The sequence below is a fragment of the Actinia tenebrosa genome, unplaced genomic scaffold (assembly GCF_029948245.1).
Source record: "Actinia tenebrosa isolate PJP-AT-01 unplaced genomic scaffold, QUT_ActTen_1.0 PGA_scaffold13__45_contigs__length_12533684, whole genome shotgun sequence".
In the NCBI taxonomy this organism is placed as follows: Eukaryota; Metazoa; Cnidaria; class Anthozoa; order Actiniaria; family Actiniidae; genus Actinia; species Actinia tenebrosa.
In genome coordinates, this window is record NW_028292573.1 from 9,437,955 (window position 1) to 9,459,350 (window position 21,396).

General features: G+C 37.4%; 1 protein-coding gene and 1 long non-coding RNA gene across 3 annotated transcripts; both read left to right on the plus strand.

The window, feature by feature from the left end:
- The first annotated feature begins 224 nt into the window (after positions 1–224).
- On the plus strand, positions 225–4,494 carry LOC116290426 (uncharacterized). The gene is made up of 2 exons (XR_004196459.2): positions 225–465; positions 3,280–4,494. It is a non-coding gene; the product is annotated as an uncharacterized LOC116290426 (long non-coding RNA).
- Positions 4,495–5,554: 1,060 nt separating this feature from the next.
- On the plus strand, positions 5,555–18,777 carry LOC116290416 (WD repeat-containing protein 48). 2 transcript variants are annotated; one of them, XM_089029047.1, is made up of 18 exons: positions 5,555–5,773; positions 6,190–6,265; positions 7,333–7,545; positions 8,098–8,186; positions 8,806–8,907; positions 9,583–9,807; positions 10,616–10,681; positions 11,797–11,899; positions 12,322–12,419; positions 12,600–12,707; positions 13,027–13,123; positions 13,224–13,241; positions 13,833–13,934; positions 14,087–14,142; positions 14,855–15,034; positions 15,868–15,944; positions 16,451–16,655; positions 16,757–18,777. In XM_089029047.1, exons 1-18 carry the CDS (start codon positions 5,561–5,563, stop codon positions 16,850–16,852), a joined length of 2,124 nt encoding a protein of 707 aa, XP_088885173.1. In that variant the 5' UTR covers positions 5,555–5,560; the 3' UTR covers positions 16,853–18,777. The 2 variants fall into 2 exon arrangements, with proteins under 2 accessions (XP_088885173.1, XP_088885174.1); XM_089029048.1 differs by having other exon boundaries at positions 14,087–14,136.
- Positions 18,778–21,396: the final 2,619 nt, after the last annotated feature.

The window sequence follows — 21,396 nt, forward strand, 5'->3', positions numbered from 1 at the left end:
GGCAGAGATTTCTAGAACAAGAACAGATGTTAGAATCTGTAATAATGAGAGATGGTCTACGTGAGGCTTACTCGCCCTGGAACATTCAAAGTATATGGATAATCCATCATATGAATAGCTTAAGCATTTTTTTCACTGCCCGGGGAGTTTATTCTATTTTAATAAAGACTAACTGTACGTTAATAGCCACGCTCCAACTCGCGGGCGCAACTAGTTCGATCGCGGCGAAGCAACCGGAGGTAAAACTTATCAGACCGGAAGTAAGTGTTGTACATCTCGCCGCGCCGGAAGTACAACAACTTGTACAAGCCGGAAGCACCAGATTTGGTTCACACGAAAATGCTTCGCTTAGATTGGTATCTCGAATCTTAGCTTTTTTATAACAGTTTTCTGTTTGATTTATCTGAATGGCTGCGTTGCTTTTCAGGGGAGACACCTTACTGCAACCTCACCCTACCACGTAAGGTAATCATTCATGTTATTTATAGACCAGCAGCCGAGTATAATTCAGTTATTTTAAGCTGTTTAATTCAGTGTAGGGCACACCTTAAATAACCGATAATTTTAACGGTTCATTGCCAAAGAATAATTCACGTGTTCAGTGTCATTTGGTCCTTTTAGCAAGCAGATCTACCATCTTTAACCCCCCCCCCCCCCCCAAACCCTCTAAATTTGGCCTCGGTCGTAGCAATTGCTTCGGCCAGCATGTCGTGCCTGTGCGCCCTGCGTGATGGTAGGAATAATATCAAGGTTTAGTGTCAAATTGGTAATTAAAGTTACATCCACGATCACGTAGACCTTTTCCATGTCATGTTTGCGTAAACAAGCTCAGTGATTCGGAACCTAGGAACCCTAGTCTCCTACGCAGCCGCTATTAGTTTAGTAGGAAACTTGCAGGCTGCTTTACAGGCTCACGATCTTCGCTATCTGAATTTATCCAATGAGCATTTTATAGAACATCAATTTGAATCTTGTGATGAGCGCATTACTTACACACTAAACTGAGTTCATCAACTGCCCGTGATCGTTTATTTTTACATTCCTTCTAGATGGATATCTTACTGCGTGTGCCAGCATGAAAATGGGCCATGACTTAACCAGCACAGAGGTTAATTTTCAATTTTCGTAACATCTACAATAACACAGGTCTCTCAATTTGAATTTTTCTTTAGGTATTCCTGACTAAATATGAAGGCTCCAGTGATAAACTTTTAAACGTATACACTGTCTATATATATATATATACCATGAATAGTGTGCCAAGATGGCTGACGCACGGAAGCCGTCCTAGTAGCGTGGCTGAGGCTAATAGGCGAATTTTGGAACATGTATGACTCTAAGTCGCAAGGATCACACTCTGTGTTCTAGCTGGCCCCATGTGTTCCAAGGTTCATTTAAGGGCCTTGGATTCTCAAACAAACAGCTGCCAGCACTTGACTCTTAGTGCCTCTCCTCTTTGCACGCGAAACATGCTAGTTTCAGTTGGGGAATTCGAAGTTCGAAGAAATACATTGTTCTTAAGTTCCCAAATAGTAGCTAGAATTACAGTGGAGGAAAAAATGACGTACAGGACCTTCGGAAGACTAGTCAGAGTCTCATTGAAAGTTTTTAATTTAAGAGGTCATATACCCCATGCTATTCACCCTAAACCCACCCTTCCATCGGCCAGTGAAGTTTTGTTGAAGAAACTTTCGATAGTGACAAAGAAAGTACAAGATCAGGTTGCATTCTAGTGAGTATTTTTAGGCATATTTACAGCTCGAGTGAAATTGGATCGGAAATACTTAGCAAATAATGATATCATTCTATTATTGTTTGATTGTGTTCTTCATATCGATCAGGAAAAGATAAGAAGTGCTAAAACAACGTGATACTGACGGTTGTACCCCCCACCCCTGGATCCGCCCTTGGCAAACTCAGGTCTTTTCCACCAGCTTTGCATGTTCTTGATTGACCATCAGCTCGATTCAATATATTGAACTCGTGACCCAGTGCAAGCCATTTCTTGTTCATATCTGATTGGAAGCGACTGTTCAACTGCCGATTAAGCACAAATCATGAGCTTGCATACTAGATAATAATAAAAATGACATAATAAAAAACAACATATTAGCCGCGCTCAAGTGGGCTTATCCCGTACGTAAATGTCTTTCGCACTTTATATCTTGCTATTAAACCATTGACCTACGCCCTATAGCGATCAATATCATACCCCTACGATGATTGATCAAAACCATTCTTTGTTTATAGTCTCTAGTCCGGGAATGCATCGATTCAGAAATAAGGCTCTTGAAAGATATTTTTTTAGATTTCTTGCTGAGCTTTCACGAATGCGGCGAGGAAATCCCAAATTATTGGCAGATCTAGTTAACGAACCTTTCGCTGATTCTTGTGAATATTCAAAGTTGAACAGATGTGCGCAAAAGATATACGTGTGTCTCTCCACGTACTGGAGCCAGTACTTGCCCCCCTCCACTAAACCGTGGCGGCTTTTAAGGGTGGAATCAACTGCCTTTTTCTAGTCAGCTGAACAGTCATAAAGCTATCTTATTTCCTTTATCACACGTTAAAAGTTTTCCCCCTTTGCTTTTATTGAATACGGGCATATGTTATAATCACAAACGATTTTACAACCATCAAAAACTCAAACATCCGGAATTAACGCGTGATTTCGCTTGATCTAAAAAAAGATATCCAAAATCTAAGATACCGTTTTGAAATTCATTGTCTACAGAGTTAAATTCCGATAACTTTTTTATGTTCTAAAACAGACAATTCTAAATAAATATTCGAAAACTACGTTTATTTAGCTTTCAGAAAATGTATACTTTTATGGCAAAATATTGTAAAGTCCGTGCAAAATTTGAGGTAACGCGCTGGTATTATGTGTCCAAATCCCCTCCTGATACCTTAACGCGTTCTTCGACATTTATTTAGCTATTGAATTGAACAGCAACACAGTTCAACAATTTTTAACAGCAAATCTTTCTCCGGGAACCGGGAAAAGTACTAAATAACGCTGCGTGAGTGTGCTTTGGCCAATGGATACAACGCTATAGTTATATCAGTTATTATTATCAAATCCCCCTCCCTGTCCCTGGGGTCGGGGGGTCGGGGGTCGGGGGGGGGGGGGGACACTTTTTTACTATTTGGTTAATATAGTAAGAAATGTGAAAACAACAGCTTGAAATCTTCAAAAAATTCAAATCTACTCAACTCCTTTCTCTGAGTTTCTTTCTTCTTATCTTTTCTCTTTTACTTTTGCTTCGTTTTTTTCAGCGATTGACATACACCCGCAAACATGCAAACGATCTATCCATCTTCACCAACACCGGATATGACGTACGACACGCTGTGGGCGAGCCAATCAACGTTGTTGGTGAGGGAAAAGCCAAATGTCTCAATTACCGCATTGGGGTATAAAAGGACAAAAAATATTTCAACCAGAATTAAACTGCAGCAGTATTGTACTAGGTTACTAGGACTCGTAGCTTGTATTCGCGATTATTTTATTCCCATCAGTTGCATACCAGAGGACGGACAAAGATAATGGACTCGTTGAAGACCGTGAAAACTCACAGAGAAGAAAAAAGCTCGACTTTCAAGGAGCTGACCCAAGAATCTTCTTCGACGACAGGAACGAATACTGAAAGACAAATAGTTGGTCTGAATTATACCAGAGATAATCGTGCAGCCAGACTATTATCCTGTCAAGAAGTGATGTTTGAATACAGTATTGTGGTGGTAGTACTTGGGTGTTTCTTGCTGACAGCGTGGCTGAGAATCTTATTAAAAAATCCAACTTTTCAGAACAATACACTCGTCCGGCTATGAGAAGTGAAGCACTTATTCAAACTATCGTGAAGTAAGTCTTGATAGCTCGTTCAGAAAGTTCGCCAGTCGGGAGATTCGGGGCTTTATTTCTGTGCGGAGAATTCCTTCACCGAAGAATTTCAGAAAAAGGAATGACTAAACATTAACTTCTTTCAGCAAGACGGCCGCTGTCAAAGTTGAAAACAAATCTGAAGTGGTATCGCTTTCGAGAACTGTAAAAGTCAGTTACTACTGGAAAATCGTTTAGTGTATACAGACTTCATATACCGATGCTTTCTACAAAATCAGGAAAAACCTGAAGACTTATTATTTCCCAATTTCACAAAGCATGATGAAATATATATTGCAATCACTGTATCACGCGAGAGATTAACTCAGCTATACAGCTAGTATTTATTGCGCGTGTTAGGAGGATTGATGATGTAAAAACTGAAGTCATTTGCAAAGGCCAGGAAAAACCGCTGAGCCTTCCAGCCAAGCAAATCCTCAACTCACCTTAACTTATAACAATTATTTAGTTTGAGGCATAATGTCTGTATTTACCACTTGTGAAAACTTATTTAGCTTGTACTATGTATATGTATACTATTTATATAATATAAAATATTTGATGTATAAGATCATAGTTATTATAAACAAAGAAAAAATTTATGACTTCTATGTGTTTTGTTTTTTTTTTTTTCTTTTCTTTTTTTCCCAATTTTAATTCTTTGTCTGTCCTGGCTGTTTTGTAAAATCTGAAAGGAAGTATATTTTTAGCGGAAATCTTCGAATTTCGAGAATATTCCAGGCCTTTTTTAAGTAAAGTAGCGCAAGTGTTAAGGGATTAGTGCTGAATCCGGCCGAAATATTTTAAACAACAATATATGATGCAAGGTCTGAAACTCTGCTATTTTTGTAGTAACATAACCTGTGTTACCGGTTTGAAAGGGAAGGTCGATCGGGTCGTTGACGCAATTCGGATAGGTCTTTTGGCTGGCGACTGCTGCGGGGGTCAAATGAGCGGAACTGTTCCGATCGAAACTAAAGTACTATACAGTGGCTTCAAAGATAAATCATTTGATAAATACATTGAAAAGCCGACGCGCAGGCTGAGCGCCCACGGGATCAGCCTTCCTAGTCACGTGACCAACAGAAATGAGAAGTGACTGGCGACTATTTGTCTGCAAAAACTAAACTCGGGGTGATTTGCCTCGTATTGTTTTCAAGTAAGTGAGCAGCGTTACCATGGCAGCTGAGAGAAGAGGAACTTCCGGTGGAAGTGGAAGTTCCTGTACGGCGTGACTCAACGGAAACAGATTAGCCAAAAACGTTTTTCGGCGTCATGGTCAATTTCCTGATTTCCTCTACTCTTGTGACTTCGTGCGCAAAATTGTGTTTGTAAAGATACGGATAAAATGACAGTTTTTGATACTTTATATTTAAATTAGTAACCATTCCCCCCCCCCCCCCCCCCCTCATATATATCATACTGTTCTTATATTCAGTGTCTATCACGCGCCTATTGGAAACCAGTTTATTTTTAATGAAAATGGTAACGTGTATAAATAAAGGTGATCTCAATGACAGACGATATAAAGTTTGCGTCCGAGTCGTCGGCCCCTCGTCCCCCCTCGTCGATTAACGATAGCAAATGAGTGAGCCTTGATCGTTTTAGCCAGCGGTATGGTGTGTTTATATTCATTACCGTGAAGGATTGAGGTCGAGCATCAAATGAAGATCCAAGATGGCGGCCGGTAGGCCTCCTTCAGCTCACTCTCACTCACAAACCACCCATAGAAGAAAGGTTTCTGTGTCGTTTGTGATCCGAGATGAAGAGGAAAAACGCCATAGATCTGGTGTTAACGCCTTGCAGTACGACTGCAACACGACAAGGCTTTATTCAGCCGGTAGAGACTCCATCATTAGATGTTGGAATGTCAAACATGAGCGAATCAAGGTAGAAAGTTTGAAATATTTAATTCAAAATGAATCAAGGTTGGAAGGTTATTTTCATTCGATTATGTATGTCTCCCGTATGTCTGGTTCTTTGGATTATTTTTGCCGTTAATTTTTTTTCTCCGTTATTCGTTTATTTGTCAAACTTTACCGCCTACATTTCACAGCCTTATAATTGAGATAATTCCGCCTATTATTTTCAATTCATTTGGCCACCAAATCGTACACTTTTGCTTTGTTAAATTTAATTATAGCTCCCTTCGCTTTCTTTTCCTATCATTATTTTTTCGTATTCAAAAAAAGTGTTTAGACATTTTTTATTGATATATATTATATTTTGGGTGGGGGGATGGAGAAAAATAACATCTTATCTCGTAATGTACAATACGCAAGATTTGAAATTTTTTTTCAACACAGGACCCCTATATTGCCTCACTGGAGCACCATACAGACTGGGTGAATGACATTGTATTGTGCCGTAATGGAAAAACAAGTTAGTAATATTGTATTCATCTTTTGTTCCAATCTCAACACACTATCAGAGTTATCAGTGACACTTGTCTTTGAACAAATATTATTATCTATTATCAGTGATTTATTTATTTGTCAGTTTCATTATAGCTGTTTCTACTTTGTTTATAAGGGATAACACTTTGATAAATATATACACCTAATTTAAAAAAAGGTGTTGGGTTCGAAAAAAAATTATATCATCAAAGCTAAGACCGAAGGGGAGCATGGGAAGATAAACAATTATGTTAATTTCATGCAGTTTCTCCTTCCTGTGCACATTTTATGCATCATGGCTTTGGCACGTTGTTAAACTAGGTCGACCGACTTTGCTCTACTGTGCATTTTTACATGTCTATATGCAAATATAATACACGTTTCGGAGTACCCAAAATCCTTTTTGGTCTTAGCATCGATGATATGACCTTCTCAAACCCAACTACGTTTTTTCAATTAGGTGTATATTCAACTGATAAGCTTGTGGTCCTCTTTTAACATCTCTAGTTGGTTAGGGACCTCCTTCATTGTGGTCATCTGGGCCACATTTTTTAAACATCTTTATTGGCAAACATGTATACTAAAGGAAAAAAAGAAAAAGGAAAAAAAAATACAAGAAAGAAAGACCAAAAGGGTGGGCACGGGTGGACTTAGAGTCCCATGGGAGGCAAATGAAGGTCTAACCATTTTCAGAACTAACGTAACTCTTCGTTTGCATGTTACGTCATTGCAGCCATGTTGGTACCATTTAACAAAAGATTTCTCATTAGCATCCATTGTTAATGGTACCACAATGGCTGCCATGTTTTTGTCTTTTATCTCTCTTGGGAATGCTTGCAACCCATCAATTAAGAAGGCAGTGCAACAGACAGATACTCTTACCAATTGTGCTAACTGAGCAGCAGTTAAAACAGACCAAATAGAAATACATGAATCATAAAACAATGTGGCCAGTTAATTACCTACTACAACACATTTTTATCACTCACAATTTCTCGTGAATCTCAGTATTATTTAATTCCCATTCAACTTTCATTTCCCATTTCCCCCCAGTTTTGTCAGCATCATCGGATACAACAGTAAAAGTATGGGATGCAAGCAGAGGATTCTGTATGTCGACACTGAGGACTCATAAGGATTATGTCAAAGCCCTTGCATATGCTAGTGATAAGGAACAAGTGGCATCTGGTGGGCTTGATAAACAAATATTCTTATGGGATGTTAATACTTTAACAGCATTAACGGCTACAAATAATACTGTTACAAGTAAGTTAGTGTGTAATATAGGATGTTAATTACTTTAACGGCATAAACGGCTACAAATAATGCTGTTCAAAATTAGAATGATTAGAACAAGGCAATAATGTTTGGGCTTACAATGAATATGATTACCCCATAAAAGAGCGTTTTCACTCACGTGAGGAGGCAGCCATAAACAATAGAAACTTTCTGTACAGTATTTGTATAAAAATAGAGTTCAATTCCCGGAGGATAAAAAATGTATTGTTTTGGTACCCCATAATTGCTGCTGTGACGCCACATGAATTATAAATGCTCTATAGAATTTTTAATAAGTATTCAAAGAAATTGGGAAAGGGAAAAAAGATAGGATGAAAAGAATGAATAAATGAAAGGGACGGAAAAAGAGTAAAGAATTACAAGTACACTATGATAAAATTTTGTTTTTAGCCAGTTCCTATGGTACTGTATATTGCAATCCTATCCTTGACTCTACTGATTGCTCATATAGTATGACATAATGTATATATTATAATGTTAATGCTCATTTCTATGTTAATTGTTTTTCTAAATCGGCAGCATCATCTCTGAGTGGACAAAAGGATTCCATATATAGTTTAGCCATGAATCGTTCAGGAACTGTGCTCATATCTGGCTCTACAGAAAAGGTACAACGTTGTGATTATCATCACAATGATTAAGCATTTTAAAACTTTAAAAGATATTGTAGTTTTATTTGTGTATAATATAGTACTTCTCAGTAGCATGTGGAATAATTCTACAATTTGTCATGACAAATTAGAGTTTTGATGAATGTCAATCAAAGTGTCAACCAAATTATCGGCCTCGGAAAACATAAGTTTTCAAGAACATGTGTATATATGGAATATCATGGAAATACCTTACATCCAACAAGACCTACTTCGTTGTAGTAACAATGGACTACTTCAACATCATATTGGCCATCTTGGGTGTCATGGCCTTATAGGGCATCAAGGGGGCAATAAAGCTTTGTTACAGTAATGACGTCAATTGATATTAACAGCTCAGCAAAAAACAATACAACAAAATATGAATTAAGATGGCCCCTTGATCACCTTTACCCATAAAAGATAAACATGAACACACAAAACTTTACATATTCTCCATCATCTTTGTTTTGTTTTGCCCTTGGCAAGATGGCCGCCATATCGTTGATGTAGTCCATTGAGAAGCAGGGAAAGCTAGATTCAGAAGCTTTGAATGATGTTCTGATGTGCTGATATGTTGATAATTGAATCATGACAGGTATTAAGAGTATGGGATCCTCGTACCTGTGGTAAAGTAATGAAACTAAAAGGCCATATGGATAATGTTAAGGCTATTACTATTGACGCTGATGGCACACATGTAAGTACATAATAATTTCATTATCCATTCCACTGACAAAATTATTATTCATTATAGTTCTTATTATTTATTTAGCTACCCAAATCACTCACACTGATAATCATAGTCTTTATTACCCATCTCATTTCTCCTCTCACTCTTCATCCCACTTTTACATCCAACCCCTATTTCCTTTCTCATTACATTGCATGCTCCCAATCCTAATTGTTTTCTCATTCCCACTATGCATCCAAATCTCACTTTTCACCTGCTACCCCATTCCCTATCCCATTGTTCATTGGACTTCCATGTCATCTCCTAATACCACTCTTCCTTTTCATATTGAATCCTCTTACCCAAACATCAAAAATAAAAAATTAAATGGGATTTGGCAGTAGTGGCATTTCTATAGAGTAGTTCTTCCTCCACTGTAATTCCATTGAAATGCAGGAGTTAATTTTTCTGGAGGGAGAAAAAGGAGAACCCATACAAAAACCCTTGAGGCACAGGAAAGAAACGTCAAGAAACAACTCAACATAAATATGCAGGGACACCAAGTGCGGGACTCAAACCCAGGTCACATTGGTGAGAGGAAAGTGCTCTCACTGGTATAACGCCACCCATACTTCCCTGTCAAAATGAACACCATCCTTTAATGTAAAGCTTTCCTTTCATCTTATGTCTCACAACTTGTAGTGTTTATCTGGGAGTTCAGATGGTTCAATACGCTTGTGGTCTCTTGGCCAGCAACGTTGCATAGCAACCTATCATATACACGAAGAAGGTGTGTGGGCATTGTATGCCAATCATAGTTTTACAGAATTCTTCTCTTCTGGTCGAGACAAACATGTTTTCTGGACAGACATGACCAAGGATGATAGCTCTGTTCTGCTGTTTGTAGAAGAGGCACCTGTCTTAAAGGTAAACAGGTCTGCATTGGAAGTCATTTTCATATAGATAATCATATTTTGAACTTCTTAGTTAAAAAGTATACTGTATTCAACTTTAGCAATACACCTGGCTATGCTTGAGTGTCCACCCAAACAATGGGTACCTAGTTTTCCAATGGAATACCGAATGTCCTACCAACAAATCAAATTCATAAGAATATTTAGTAGTCATCGATGAGAATGCATCGATTCTCAGACAGACATTTACAAATTCCAGCAATCAGTGTCTGTCCCATGTTGTATATCAAAAACACATTTTAACTTGTCCGACGTAGCAACAGTATCTAGGGAGGTGGATTAATGAATGTGGGATCGCCCTTTTATCAATGATAAACACTGCCAGCAAATCTATGGGGAGAATTTAGAGTTGCCGTACATAGCAACACTATTTAATCATGTGCTGTTACTCCAACCTCAACTTGGAACTACTATTTGTGGTTAAAAGGAGTATTACATTATTATCATCATTAATATTCACCATTCCACTGTTGCAGCAGGTTGGGTCCCAAGTAACATTTCCTACATCAGCAGGAATCATGTTTTATCCCTCATTTATTTTGCAATTGTATTTTAGGCAGGATCTCTTCATAGTTTTTCCAGGGGTCTTGGGTAATTTTTACTTAATACTGTAATATACTGGCACAAAAACCCAGCTTGGGGTCCCTGTATCCTCTATGTTATCTGACTCTAATGCAGCATATTCTTTTTTTTTTCTACTCAGTAATTTTTTCTTTTGCAAGAGTTTGAAAACCTGAAATGATCCTTACATTTTCTTTCAGCTTGAGTATTGTCCTGATCCAATGTGCCTGTGGACAGCAACAACAAATTCAAATATTAACTGTTGGGTAAGAGTTTGAAGGTTGTCAATCATCATTATCATAGTGATGGTCATGTTTAACATTAACATTTAGGAGCAGGTGTAGCTCAGTTGGTTAGTCACTGCAGCTAGAGCTCCACGGGGACTACTCCACTGTTTGATCCTCAGGATCTCCACATCTGTTTCAACCCCCAGGGGGGTACTCCGCCAGAATTTGGGTAGGGGTGTTCCGCTGGGATTCTGAAAGGGGTACCCTATTTATGACAAAACAGCTCAAATTTGTAGACCCTGTTTATGACAAAAGATATAATTTATTGCACTGAGTTCCTGTTTCAATAATTGAAACAGGAACTCACTGCAATAAATTATATCTTTTATTATCATGTCAGCTCGCGTATCATTTTTTTACAACCATAATAACCAGTTTCAGTCAATATGAAAGTAGAAACCCTGAATGTGACAGGAAACTCAGGAAGAACTTGGAACTTGAGTGAAATTGCATACCCTGTTTATGACAAGAAGCTCGAAAAACCATACCCTGTTCAGCTGATCATCCCCCTTAGTCCATATATGGGCGTACCCCCCCCCCCCCTCGGGTTTCAACCTCTCTTTCTGAAATGTGTAGCTTTAACTTGAAATACTCTTAATAAGGAGTACTGATAGTCTGAGGGGGTAAAGGGCACACATTCAAGCTCTTTATACATGAGCCTCTGGCTTGGGAGAATTGGGCAACCACTCCCCGCGTTATCAAATTAAAATTAACTGGATCCTTCTTAAAATTGTCTTGAATGCAAGGCTAACATGGAAATACAGAAGAAATGCCACAAATTCCATCGAGAAAAAGTGTGATTTTTTTGTATTTTAATGTTAGCCTCCCATTCACAATACTTCTGAGAAGGGTTGATTATGTTTACCTTTATTATCATAATGTTAGCCTCCCATCCACAATACTTCTGAGAAGGGTTGATTATGTTTACCTTTATTATCATAATGTTAGCCTCCCATCCACAATACTTCTGAGAAGGGTTGATTATGTTTACCTTTATTATCATAATTTATGCCATTCATTATCACTGTGCACCCTTTGTAATAATTAGTAAGCCTGCTGGCTAACCCTTGTTGATGATGACTTTTTTCCCATAGCCTATCACTCTATCAAGTTTACAAAATGATACGTCAATGAATATGGAAACGAATGAGACTGAACCAACCCCAGTATGTACTGTAAAAAGAATGGTTATCAAAGGTAATTCAAAAATTTATAAAAAAGACTTCTTAGAATTTAAAAAACATATCCAACTTTTAAATCACTCTGAGGTCGACCCAAAGCCTTACAGGTCTAGGACCCAATAAGCCTTTTCATAGTTTAAGAATCAATTCCACTGCACATGCGATTTTATCCCAAATTTCTCACCTTTTTTTGTTTAATTAAGAACAAAAGAAGGATTAGACAAAAGAAGGTGAGAAATTCGGGATAAAATTGCATGCACAGTGGAATCGATTCTTAAACTATGAAAAGGCTTATTACAGGGCAACCAATAGTTCGAATTAGAATTTGGGATTTGTTTTTGTGGAGAAAGGAAAACTGGAAAACCAATGATGTGTTCATAGATACATTTACTGTTTGTTTCGTCAAGTCCAACCTCTGTTTTGTAACTCTGTATTCAGGTGCATCAAGCATCAAGAAATTCAATATACTGAAAGACCGTCGGCATGTACTCACTAAGGATACTGATGACCATGTTGCATTGTGGGATGTATTGAAGGTAACTAAGACTGCTGGTACAGACCCCAGGAGAAGAAAACTTATTTTTTGGCCCCCAGATTGGGTCAAAATTAGTGCAAGGGTTGAATATAGAAGCTTGAAACAAACAAAAAATTGTTAAAACTTTTAAAAGCGTTAATGCCTCAGATTTATTTTAAATTTATTTTAACTTTGTTTTTAGGCACGAAAGGTAGAAGATCTTGGTTGCATAGATTTTGATGAAGAACTCAAGAGACGAGAGCAAAGGATTTATGTACCAAACTGGTTTAGCCTTGATATTAAAACAGGAGTAAGTATCGGTATAAAGTATAGGATCTGACTGTTATGGCACGTGGAGGGTAGGTTAATTGTCAGTAGAGTATCGAGTGACTTCCAACAAGCTTTGGGCTTTGAAACAGCGACACAAGATCCACAAACTACCATCTAACAACAGACTGCTCTAATGAATTACTGACAGTGAGGCCCTATTAGGGGTAGAATTCCTACAAAGGCAGTTGTAACATTCAGATGGAGGACATGAGTTCCAACCCCCCCCAATAGTGCCTTTGATACCAGCAATATTCAACTTCAACAGTTTTTATACATTTCTTTATTTTTACTTACAACAGATGCTTACAGTAACACTAGAAGAATCAGATGTCTTCTGTGCCTGGATTTCTCTCTCTGATGTCCCAGGCCTCGAACCAAAAACTACAGATTACAAAGGTACTTATTATTTCTTTGTGTTTAGAAAACTTAAGAATTGAAATTTAGCAGTTTATCATTCTGTTTTCTGTTTTTAAATATTTCTATTCTATTTTTATAGCTTTGGATATCAAGCATGGTGAGTATTTTTTATGTTTTGGAACATTTGTTTCTGAGAACTATATTCATATTATGGTTGGTAAGTGGTTGGTAAGGTGTCGGTAAGTGGTAGGTAAGGCGTCGGTAAGGTGTCAGTAAGTGGTAAGTAAGTGGTTGGTAAGGTGTCGGTAAGTGGTAGGTAAGGCGTCGGTAAGGTGTCAGTACGTGGTAAGTAAGTGGTTGGTAAGTTGTCGGTAAGTGGTTGGTAAGTGGTAGGTAAGGCGTCGGTAAGGTGCAGTAAGTGGTAAGTAAGTGGTTGGTAAGTTGTTGGTAAGTGGTAGGTAAGGCGTCGGTAAGGTGTCAGTATGTGGTAAGTAAGTGGTTGGTAAGTTGTCGGTAAGTGGTTGGTAAGTGGTAGGTAAGGCGTCGGTAAGGTGTTAGTAAGTGGTAAGTAAGTGGTTGGTAAGTGGTTGGTAAGTTTTCGGTAAGGCGTCGGTAAGGTGTCAGTAAGTGGTAAGTAAGTGGTTGGTAAGTTTTCGGTAAGTGGTCCTACTAGTCTAATAATAATATTGATAGTACAGTTAGTACTAGATCAATAGTCTGTTAATATTTTTATCATTGTGGTTTTCAGTCAATTATGGGGTGTTATTGCTTCAAGCCCTGCTAGAACACTGGCCAGAGACACATTCTGTCACTACTGAAGATACGGAACAGGGTCGTGCTAATACCCCAGGTAAAAATTGACATAAAAGTGTAGTAGTGAAAGATGGCTGTTTCTATTATATGCCTCCCGTACTCAGGATAACTGGAGCCAATATTTCTTGATAAAATGTCTAAAATGGGGCCGACGTTTATTCTTTTAATTGAATGATTTTATTTCCATAGAGGATGGTAGAGATGCTAGTGCCAGTGACATTAATATTAATGTGGAGCCTGTAAGTGTAAGTCTTGACATTCACTTTGTTATCCCTAGAAGGATGGTTTTCACTAAAGATGGAAGCATTTGCAGAAGCAGGAGACATTAACATTGACGGAAGCATATATAAATGCTTTGCTTCTGTCCTTCTGTCACTACTGGAAACCAGATTCTTATACTTCTGTTGTACACATGATGCAGAAGCTCTGGCCGAGTTATTTTTTTAACCAATCATAATTGGACATTCTTGCATAAAAATGAGGTTTTTGTTTATTTTCTGACTTGTGCTTCTGTTGCATTCAGTTTCACTAGGACATAACCAGCTTCTGCTTAATCTCTTTCTGCTTCTGCTGGCATTTCTTACATCACTAGTAAAAGCAAGCATTAAGAGATTAATAAAAAGTACAGTCCCTAGCTATAGAGAGGAAGCAGGAGTTATTTAACACTAGAACCAGTTTCTACAGTGCATGAGGGGACTCGGAGAATCACTCCCCCATGTAAAGGTTGCTGGTCATTGCAGGCTACTTCTAACAGTTTCTTGGTACCCATTTATATGCCTGGGAGTAGAGAAGTGCTGAATATCAGCACATTTTTTTCTACAATGCAAGTGAACTAGCCAGGGGTTTAAATCTTAGCCACAAGGTACACTCACACCCAACATCGCACCACTTCCCTTCAAATGACACAGAAGTTGAATATCAGTAGTAATACAACTTGTTTTCTTTTTATTTCAATAGAAAGTAATAGTTGGCAATGGTTTTTATAGTATACCTGATCATACACCACTCATATTCAGTGAAAGTAGTGGAACAGGAAGGACTTTATTTAGACTGCTTGCTATTGATGCTTCTGGTGAAAATGAAGGCTATCTTCTGTCAGAAACTGTTCCTTCGTGGGTCGTGGATGTAACCATAAAGGTAATTACAGTAATATGTTTTTCGTGGGGTTCACTGTATCTGTTTTTTTCGTAGAGTACCAGAAATGGGTAACCTGGGTTTTCCTTCACTGGTTACCTCACTTTTGGGTACTTGTTAAGGTATATCTGGTATATATGACATGTGGGTTACCTATGTTCTTCATCGGGTACCTGGTATGTAGGCTAATTTTGTTTTTCATTGGGTACCTATCATGTGGGCTACCAGTGTTCTTCATTGGGTACCTGACATGTGGGTTACCTGTATTCTTTATCGGGTACCTGACATGTGGGTTACCTGTGTTCTTCATCGGGTACTTGACATGTGGGTTACCTGTATTCTTCATTGGGTACCTGACATGTGGGTTACCTGTGTTCTTCATCAGGTACCTGACATGTGGGTTACCTACGTTCTTCATTGGGTACCTGGTATGTGGGCTAAGTTTGTCCTTCATTGGGTACCTGGCATGTGGGCTAGCTGTGTTCTTAATCAGGTACCTGACATGTGGGTTACCTGTGTTCTTCATCAGGTACCTGACATGTGGGTTACCTGTCTTCTTCATCAGGTACCTGACATTTGGGTTACCTGTGTTCTTTATTGGGTACCTGACATTTGGGTTACCTGTCTTCTTCATCGGGTACCTGACATTTGGGTTACCTGTGTTCTTTATTGGGTACCTGACATTTGGGTTACCTGTGTTCTTTATCGGGTACCTGGCAGTCAATTTTTTATGTACCTGTGTTCTTCATCGGGTACCAGGCAGTCAATTGTTTATGTATTTGCGTACTTCATTGGGTACTTGGCAGTCAAAATGTTTTTGCTTTACTTCTTTACAGAGACAGACACCTAAATTCCCAAAAATAGCATTCTTTTTACAGCCACACACAACAAGTTCATCTAAATCACTGAAAAGGTAGGTGTAATATTACTATTTTCGATTTTATATGATATTTTCATGTCATTGGTGTCCTTTGCCTTCTATTTTTTCTTACATACCTCTCAAAAGCAGGACCCTCTGTATAATTTATGCCCATATTAATATCTCTCAATAGAATGAGAGATGCCCTTTAAATAAACCTTGAAATTATATCAAACCCTGAAATAGCCGCTTGGCTGATCTAAGCCAGCGCACAGCTAAATCACAGTTCAAACCTTGAAACAACCTCTGGGCAGCTAACTCACAGGTCAAACCCTGAAACATCCTCTGGGCAGATCATAGTCAGAGCACAGCTTACTTACAGATTAAATTGGAATTAAGCATGTTAAGTTTTGTGGAGGGAGGAAGACCAGAGAAACCCTAGCTATAGAATCAAGCAAGAAACCCAAGAAACATCCTCCTGTCCAAACATCCTTGTTAAGTATTATTATCAGTACTTTTAGGAGGCCTTTCTTTTGAATGCTGTTATGTTTGTTATTCAGAGATCGTCTGTCAGCCAGTGATATGTTACATGTCCGTAAAGTCGTAGAACATGTGTACGAGAAGGTTATAGGGTGGGATAATACCTCACATACCAGCAGTACACCCAGTACCCCAACAGGTGGACAGATCCCACCCACTTACGACAATGAAGAGGACCGTTCATCTATAGCTGAGTCAAGAGTAGAACTTCTCTGTCAAGATCAGGTAAGATTGATATAGTAACAAGTCTGTACTCAACCATTAAAATAACCATTCTTGTCAAAGCTTTTTCCTTACAATTTTTTTTTGTAAAATGTTTACATCAGGTCTTGGATCCTGGTATGGATCTACGAACAGTCAAACACTTTATATGGAAAGGAGGAGGAGATCTTGTTCTACAGTACCGCCTTCTAAAACAATAAACCATTAGTGTGTATATATTAAGTATTCTGTTGAGTTAGAATAACTTACTGATGAACTCCTGAGAGGAGGTAGTAATTCTATGTAAAGGGGTAAGGGTGCTTGTCCTAATTTTTAGGGCACAAAACCCATTAATATGTACCTTTTGGGGTACTGACACCCAAAAATTAATTATGGTATTGCAATATTGCTACTGTTGAGTACTATGCAGAATTATTTCCTGCAATAACAAGAGGTCATGTCCAAACATGTCCAAACATTTCAATAAGCACCTTTGCTTTCATAGGATGTCCCTTCCCAGAGAAGATCTGCTAATTATTTTGGTACTAATGTAATGAGTTGAACATATTCATAATACTGGAAAATAACAAGGGAATGGTAACGATGAACACAGAAATGAGGCTGGTTGTCCATGTATTAAGAAGACCCTTTGTGCTCACTTCCCATCTGGAGGTCACTTGGTAATTCCCAAGTAATGGCTATGAATTGGTTCATATTTTAAAAGACCAACCAGTCTCTTTCTAATGTTTACGTTGACCAATTATTGTCCTGCTTGTCTTCCAAATGTGAATATGGAGTATACAGTAATTAAGACATTTTGATGTCATCAAATATAATAATTTTTTCTAGAAGGTATTTATTTAAATACACTTGAACATTATACATTCTTTTAAATTTTTTGTAACCAACCCTTCATGCTACTACTATGAAGATAATATCATGGCCACCATGTTGGTTGAATTACCGCCATTTGCATTGCTACATGGCCACCCCAGACAAAAATCGCAACGTGCACTTTGCAATAGACTGCCGTCAATCAAACACATTGATCTCATTTACACGCGTGTGTGATTCAAAAGGCACCAAAACTTGTCGATTGCTTACAAGTATTATGAGCCACACTCACCGGGCCTATCCAGGCCGATCCGAATGCGTGTAAATGACGTCAACGTGTTTGATTGACGGCAGTCTATTGCAAAGTGCACGTTGCGATTTTTGTCTGGGGGGGCCGCGTAGCAATGCAAATGGCGGTAACCTATAATTTCTCCTTTTTATGCCAACCAACATGGCAGTCAATTCTATAGTAATTTACATTTGCAATAATTTAATTAATTTACATAAGCAACTTACCTTTATTCAAATGTGGAATATATTCCTTTTAACAGAGACCACTTTAGAATGGGTGCAATTTTTCCCTATTTCAGACCATGTGTCATTCCCTAGAGTATTATTTCTTCGTTTAACAGTTGCACTTGAGTTTACACATGAATACAACTCATGGGAAAAAAGATTTTTTAAGAGAATGACACATGAAAGGGAAAAACATTCTGCCCAAGTCAAAAAGGTCCAATGAGTTTATTTCCTGTAAGTTCTCTTCCGAAATTAACTTCCAGTACAATTCAAAAAAAGTTTATTCATTCATTTTGTGGTTCAAAAACTACTGTTTACTAATAGTTTTCAACTACTGGCCTATTTCACAAATGTATAAACATAATATCTCCACACTAGACCTCTGACGTTCTTACTGCACATGCTTACTGCAAATGCTCAATGACATACCTGAGAGCATGCACAGTAATAAGTGTCCATATTGCAAGATAACCATTGGCTGTGCACGCGCTTCATTATATCAAGCAAGGTTAACACTATTAGATCTAATGTTAATCTCCCTGAAACACATCCAAAGTGTTTAAACAAAGGAGCAAACAGTCTGGTAACTCAAAGCAATGGCTTAATATCATATTATAGATAATATTAGCAAAAACTTTAAACCCACACAAAACACCTTTCTGCAATTTTTTTTTTTTTTTCATTACATTTCACTCAACACCAAAACACTCATGACAAATACCTATATGACATCTTAGACTCAAAAACAATCACATTCAAAACCAAATAAAAATTAAAATAACACCTTAAACCATTACTGCACATTGTAGTTTCTAACAAATAATCGTCATATTCAAAATTCCAATTATCAATACTATTGTTGTTTGTTGATTTTTAGCGTGGACTATAGCCAATGATTTTTTGGCCAAAAAGCATGGACTATAGCCCATGGTTTTAACCGATTTTGGGTCATTTTCACACCTTTTGAAAAAATATGAATTATTAATGAGACTTGAAAATGTCTCTTTGGCCAAAAACCATGGACTATAGCCCATGGTTTTAATGGATTTTGGGTGTTTTTCACACCTTTTGAAAAATATGAATTATTAATGAGACTTGGGAAATGTGTGTTTTTCGCCAAAAAGCATGGACTATAGCCCATGGTTTTGATGGATTTTGGGTGTTTTTCACAGCTTTTTGAAAAGAATGAAAAATTCATGAATCTTGAAAAATGGGTCTTTTTGGCCAAAAAGCATGGACTATAGCCCATGGTTTTGATGCATTCTGGATATTTTTCACAACTTTTTGAAAAGAATAAAAAATTCGTGAAACTTGAAAAATGTGTGTTTTTGGCCAAAAAGCATGGACTATAGCCCATGGTTTTGATGGATTTTGGGTGTTTTTCACACCTTTTTGAAAAGAATGAAAAATCTATGAATCTTGAAAAATGAGTCTTTTAGGCCAAAAAACATGTACTATAACCCATGGTTTTGATGGATTTTGGATTTTTTTCACACCTTTTTCAAACAAATCAAATATTCGTGAAACTTGAAAAATGTGTGTTTTTGGCCAAAAAGCATGGACTATAGCCCATGGTTTTGATGGATTTTGGGTGTTTTTCACACCTTTTTTAAAAGAATGAAAAATTCATGACACTTGAAAAATGGGTCTTTTTGGCCAAAAAGCATGGACTATAGCCCATGGTTTTGATGGATTTTGGGTGTTTTTGACAGCTTTTTAAAAAGAATGAAAAATTCATGAATCTTGAAAAATGGGTCTTTTGGGCCAAAAAGCATGGACTATAGCCCATGGTTTTGATGGATTTTGGGTGTTTTTCACACCTTTTTGAAAAGAATGAAAAATCTATGAATCTTGAAAAATGAGTCTTTTTGGCCAAAAAACATGTACTATAACCCATGGTTTGGATGTATTTTGGATTTTTTTCACACCCTTTTCAAATAAATCAAATATTCGTGAAACTTGAAAAATGTGTGTTTTTGGCCAAAAAACATGGACTATAGCCATTGGTTTTAACCGATTTTGGGTCATTTTCACAGCTTTTGAAAAAATATGAATTATTAATGAGACTTGGGAAATGTGTGGTTTTGGGCAAAAAGTATGGACTATAGCACATGGTTTTGACCGATTCTGGGTCATTTTCATACCTTTTGAAAAAATATGAATTATTAATGAGACTTGGAAAATGTGTGTTTTTGGCCAAAAAGCATGGACTATAGCCCATGGTTTTGATGGATTTTGGGTGTTTTTCACACCTTTTTGAAAAGAATGAAAAATTCATGAAATTTCAAAAATGGGTCTTTTTGGCCAAAAAACATGGACTATAGCCCATGGTTTTGATGGATTTTGGGTGTTTTTCACACCTTTTTGAAAAGAATGAAAAATTCATGAAACTTGAAAAATGGGTCTTTTTGCCCAAAAAGCATGGACTATAGCCCATGGTTTTGATGGATTTTGGGTGTTTTTCATAGCTTTTTGAAAAGAATGAAAAATTCATGAAACTTGAAAAATGGGTCTTTTTGGCCAAAAAGCATGGACTATAGCCCATGGTTTTGATGGATTTTGGGTGTTTTTCACACCTTTTTGAAAAGAATGAAAAATTCATGAAACTTGAAAAATGGGTCTTTTTGGCCAAAAAGCATGGACTATAGCCCATGGTTTTGATGGATTTTGGGTGTTTTTCACACCTTTTTGAAAAGAATGAAAAATCTATGAATCTTGAAAAATGAGTCTTTTTGCCAAAAAAACATGTACTATAACGCATGGTTTTGATGCATTTTGGATTTTTTTCAGACCTTTTTAAAATAAATCAAATATTCGTGAAACTTGAAAAATGTGTTTTTTTGGCCAAAAAGCATGGACTATAGCCCATGGGTTTGATGGATTTTGGGTGTTTTTCATACCTTTTTGAAAAGAATGAAAAATCTATGAATGTTGAAAAATGAGTCTTTTTGGCCAAAAAACATGTACTATAACCCATGGTTTGGATGTATTTTGGATTTTTTTCACACCTTTTTCAAATAAATCAAATATTCGTGAAACTTGAAAAATGTGTGTTTTTGGCCAAAAAACATGGACTATAGCCATTGGTTTTAACCGATTTTGGGTCATTTTCACAGCTTTTTAAAAAATATGAATTATTAATGAGACTTGGGAAATGTGTGGTTTTGGGCAAAAAGTATGGACTATAGCCCATGGTTTTGACCGATTCTGGGTCATTTTCACACCTTTTCAAAAAATATGAATTATTAATGAGACTTGGAAAATGTGTGTTTTTGGCCAAAAAGCATGGACTATAGCCCATGGTTTTGATGGATTTTGGGTGTTTTTCACACCTTTTTGAAAAGAATGAAAAATTCATGAAATGTAAAAAATGGGTATTTGTGCCAACAAAAACATCGGACTATTAGCCCATGAT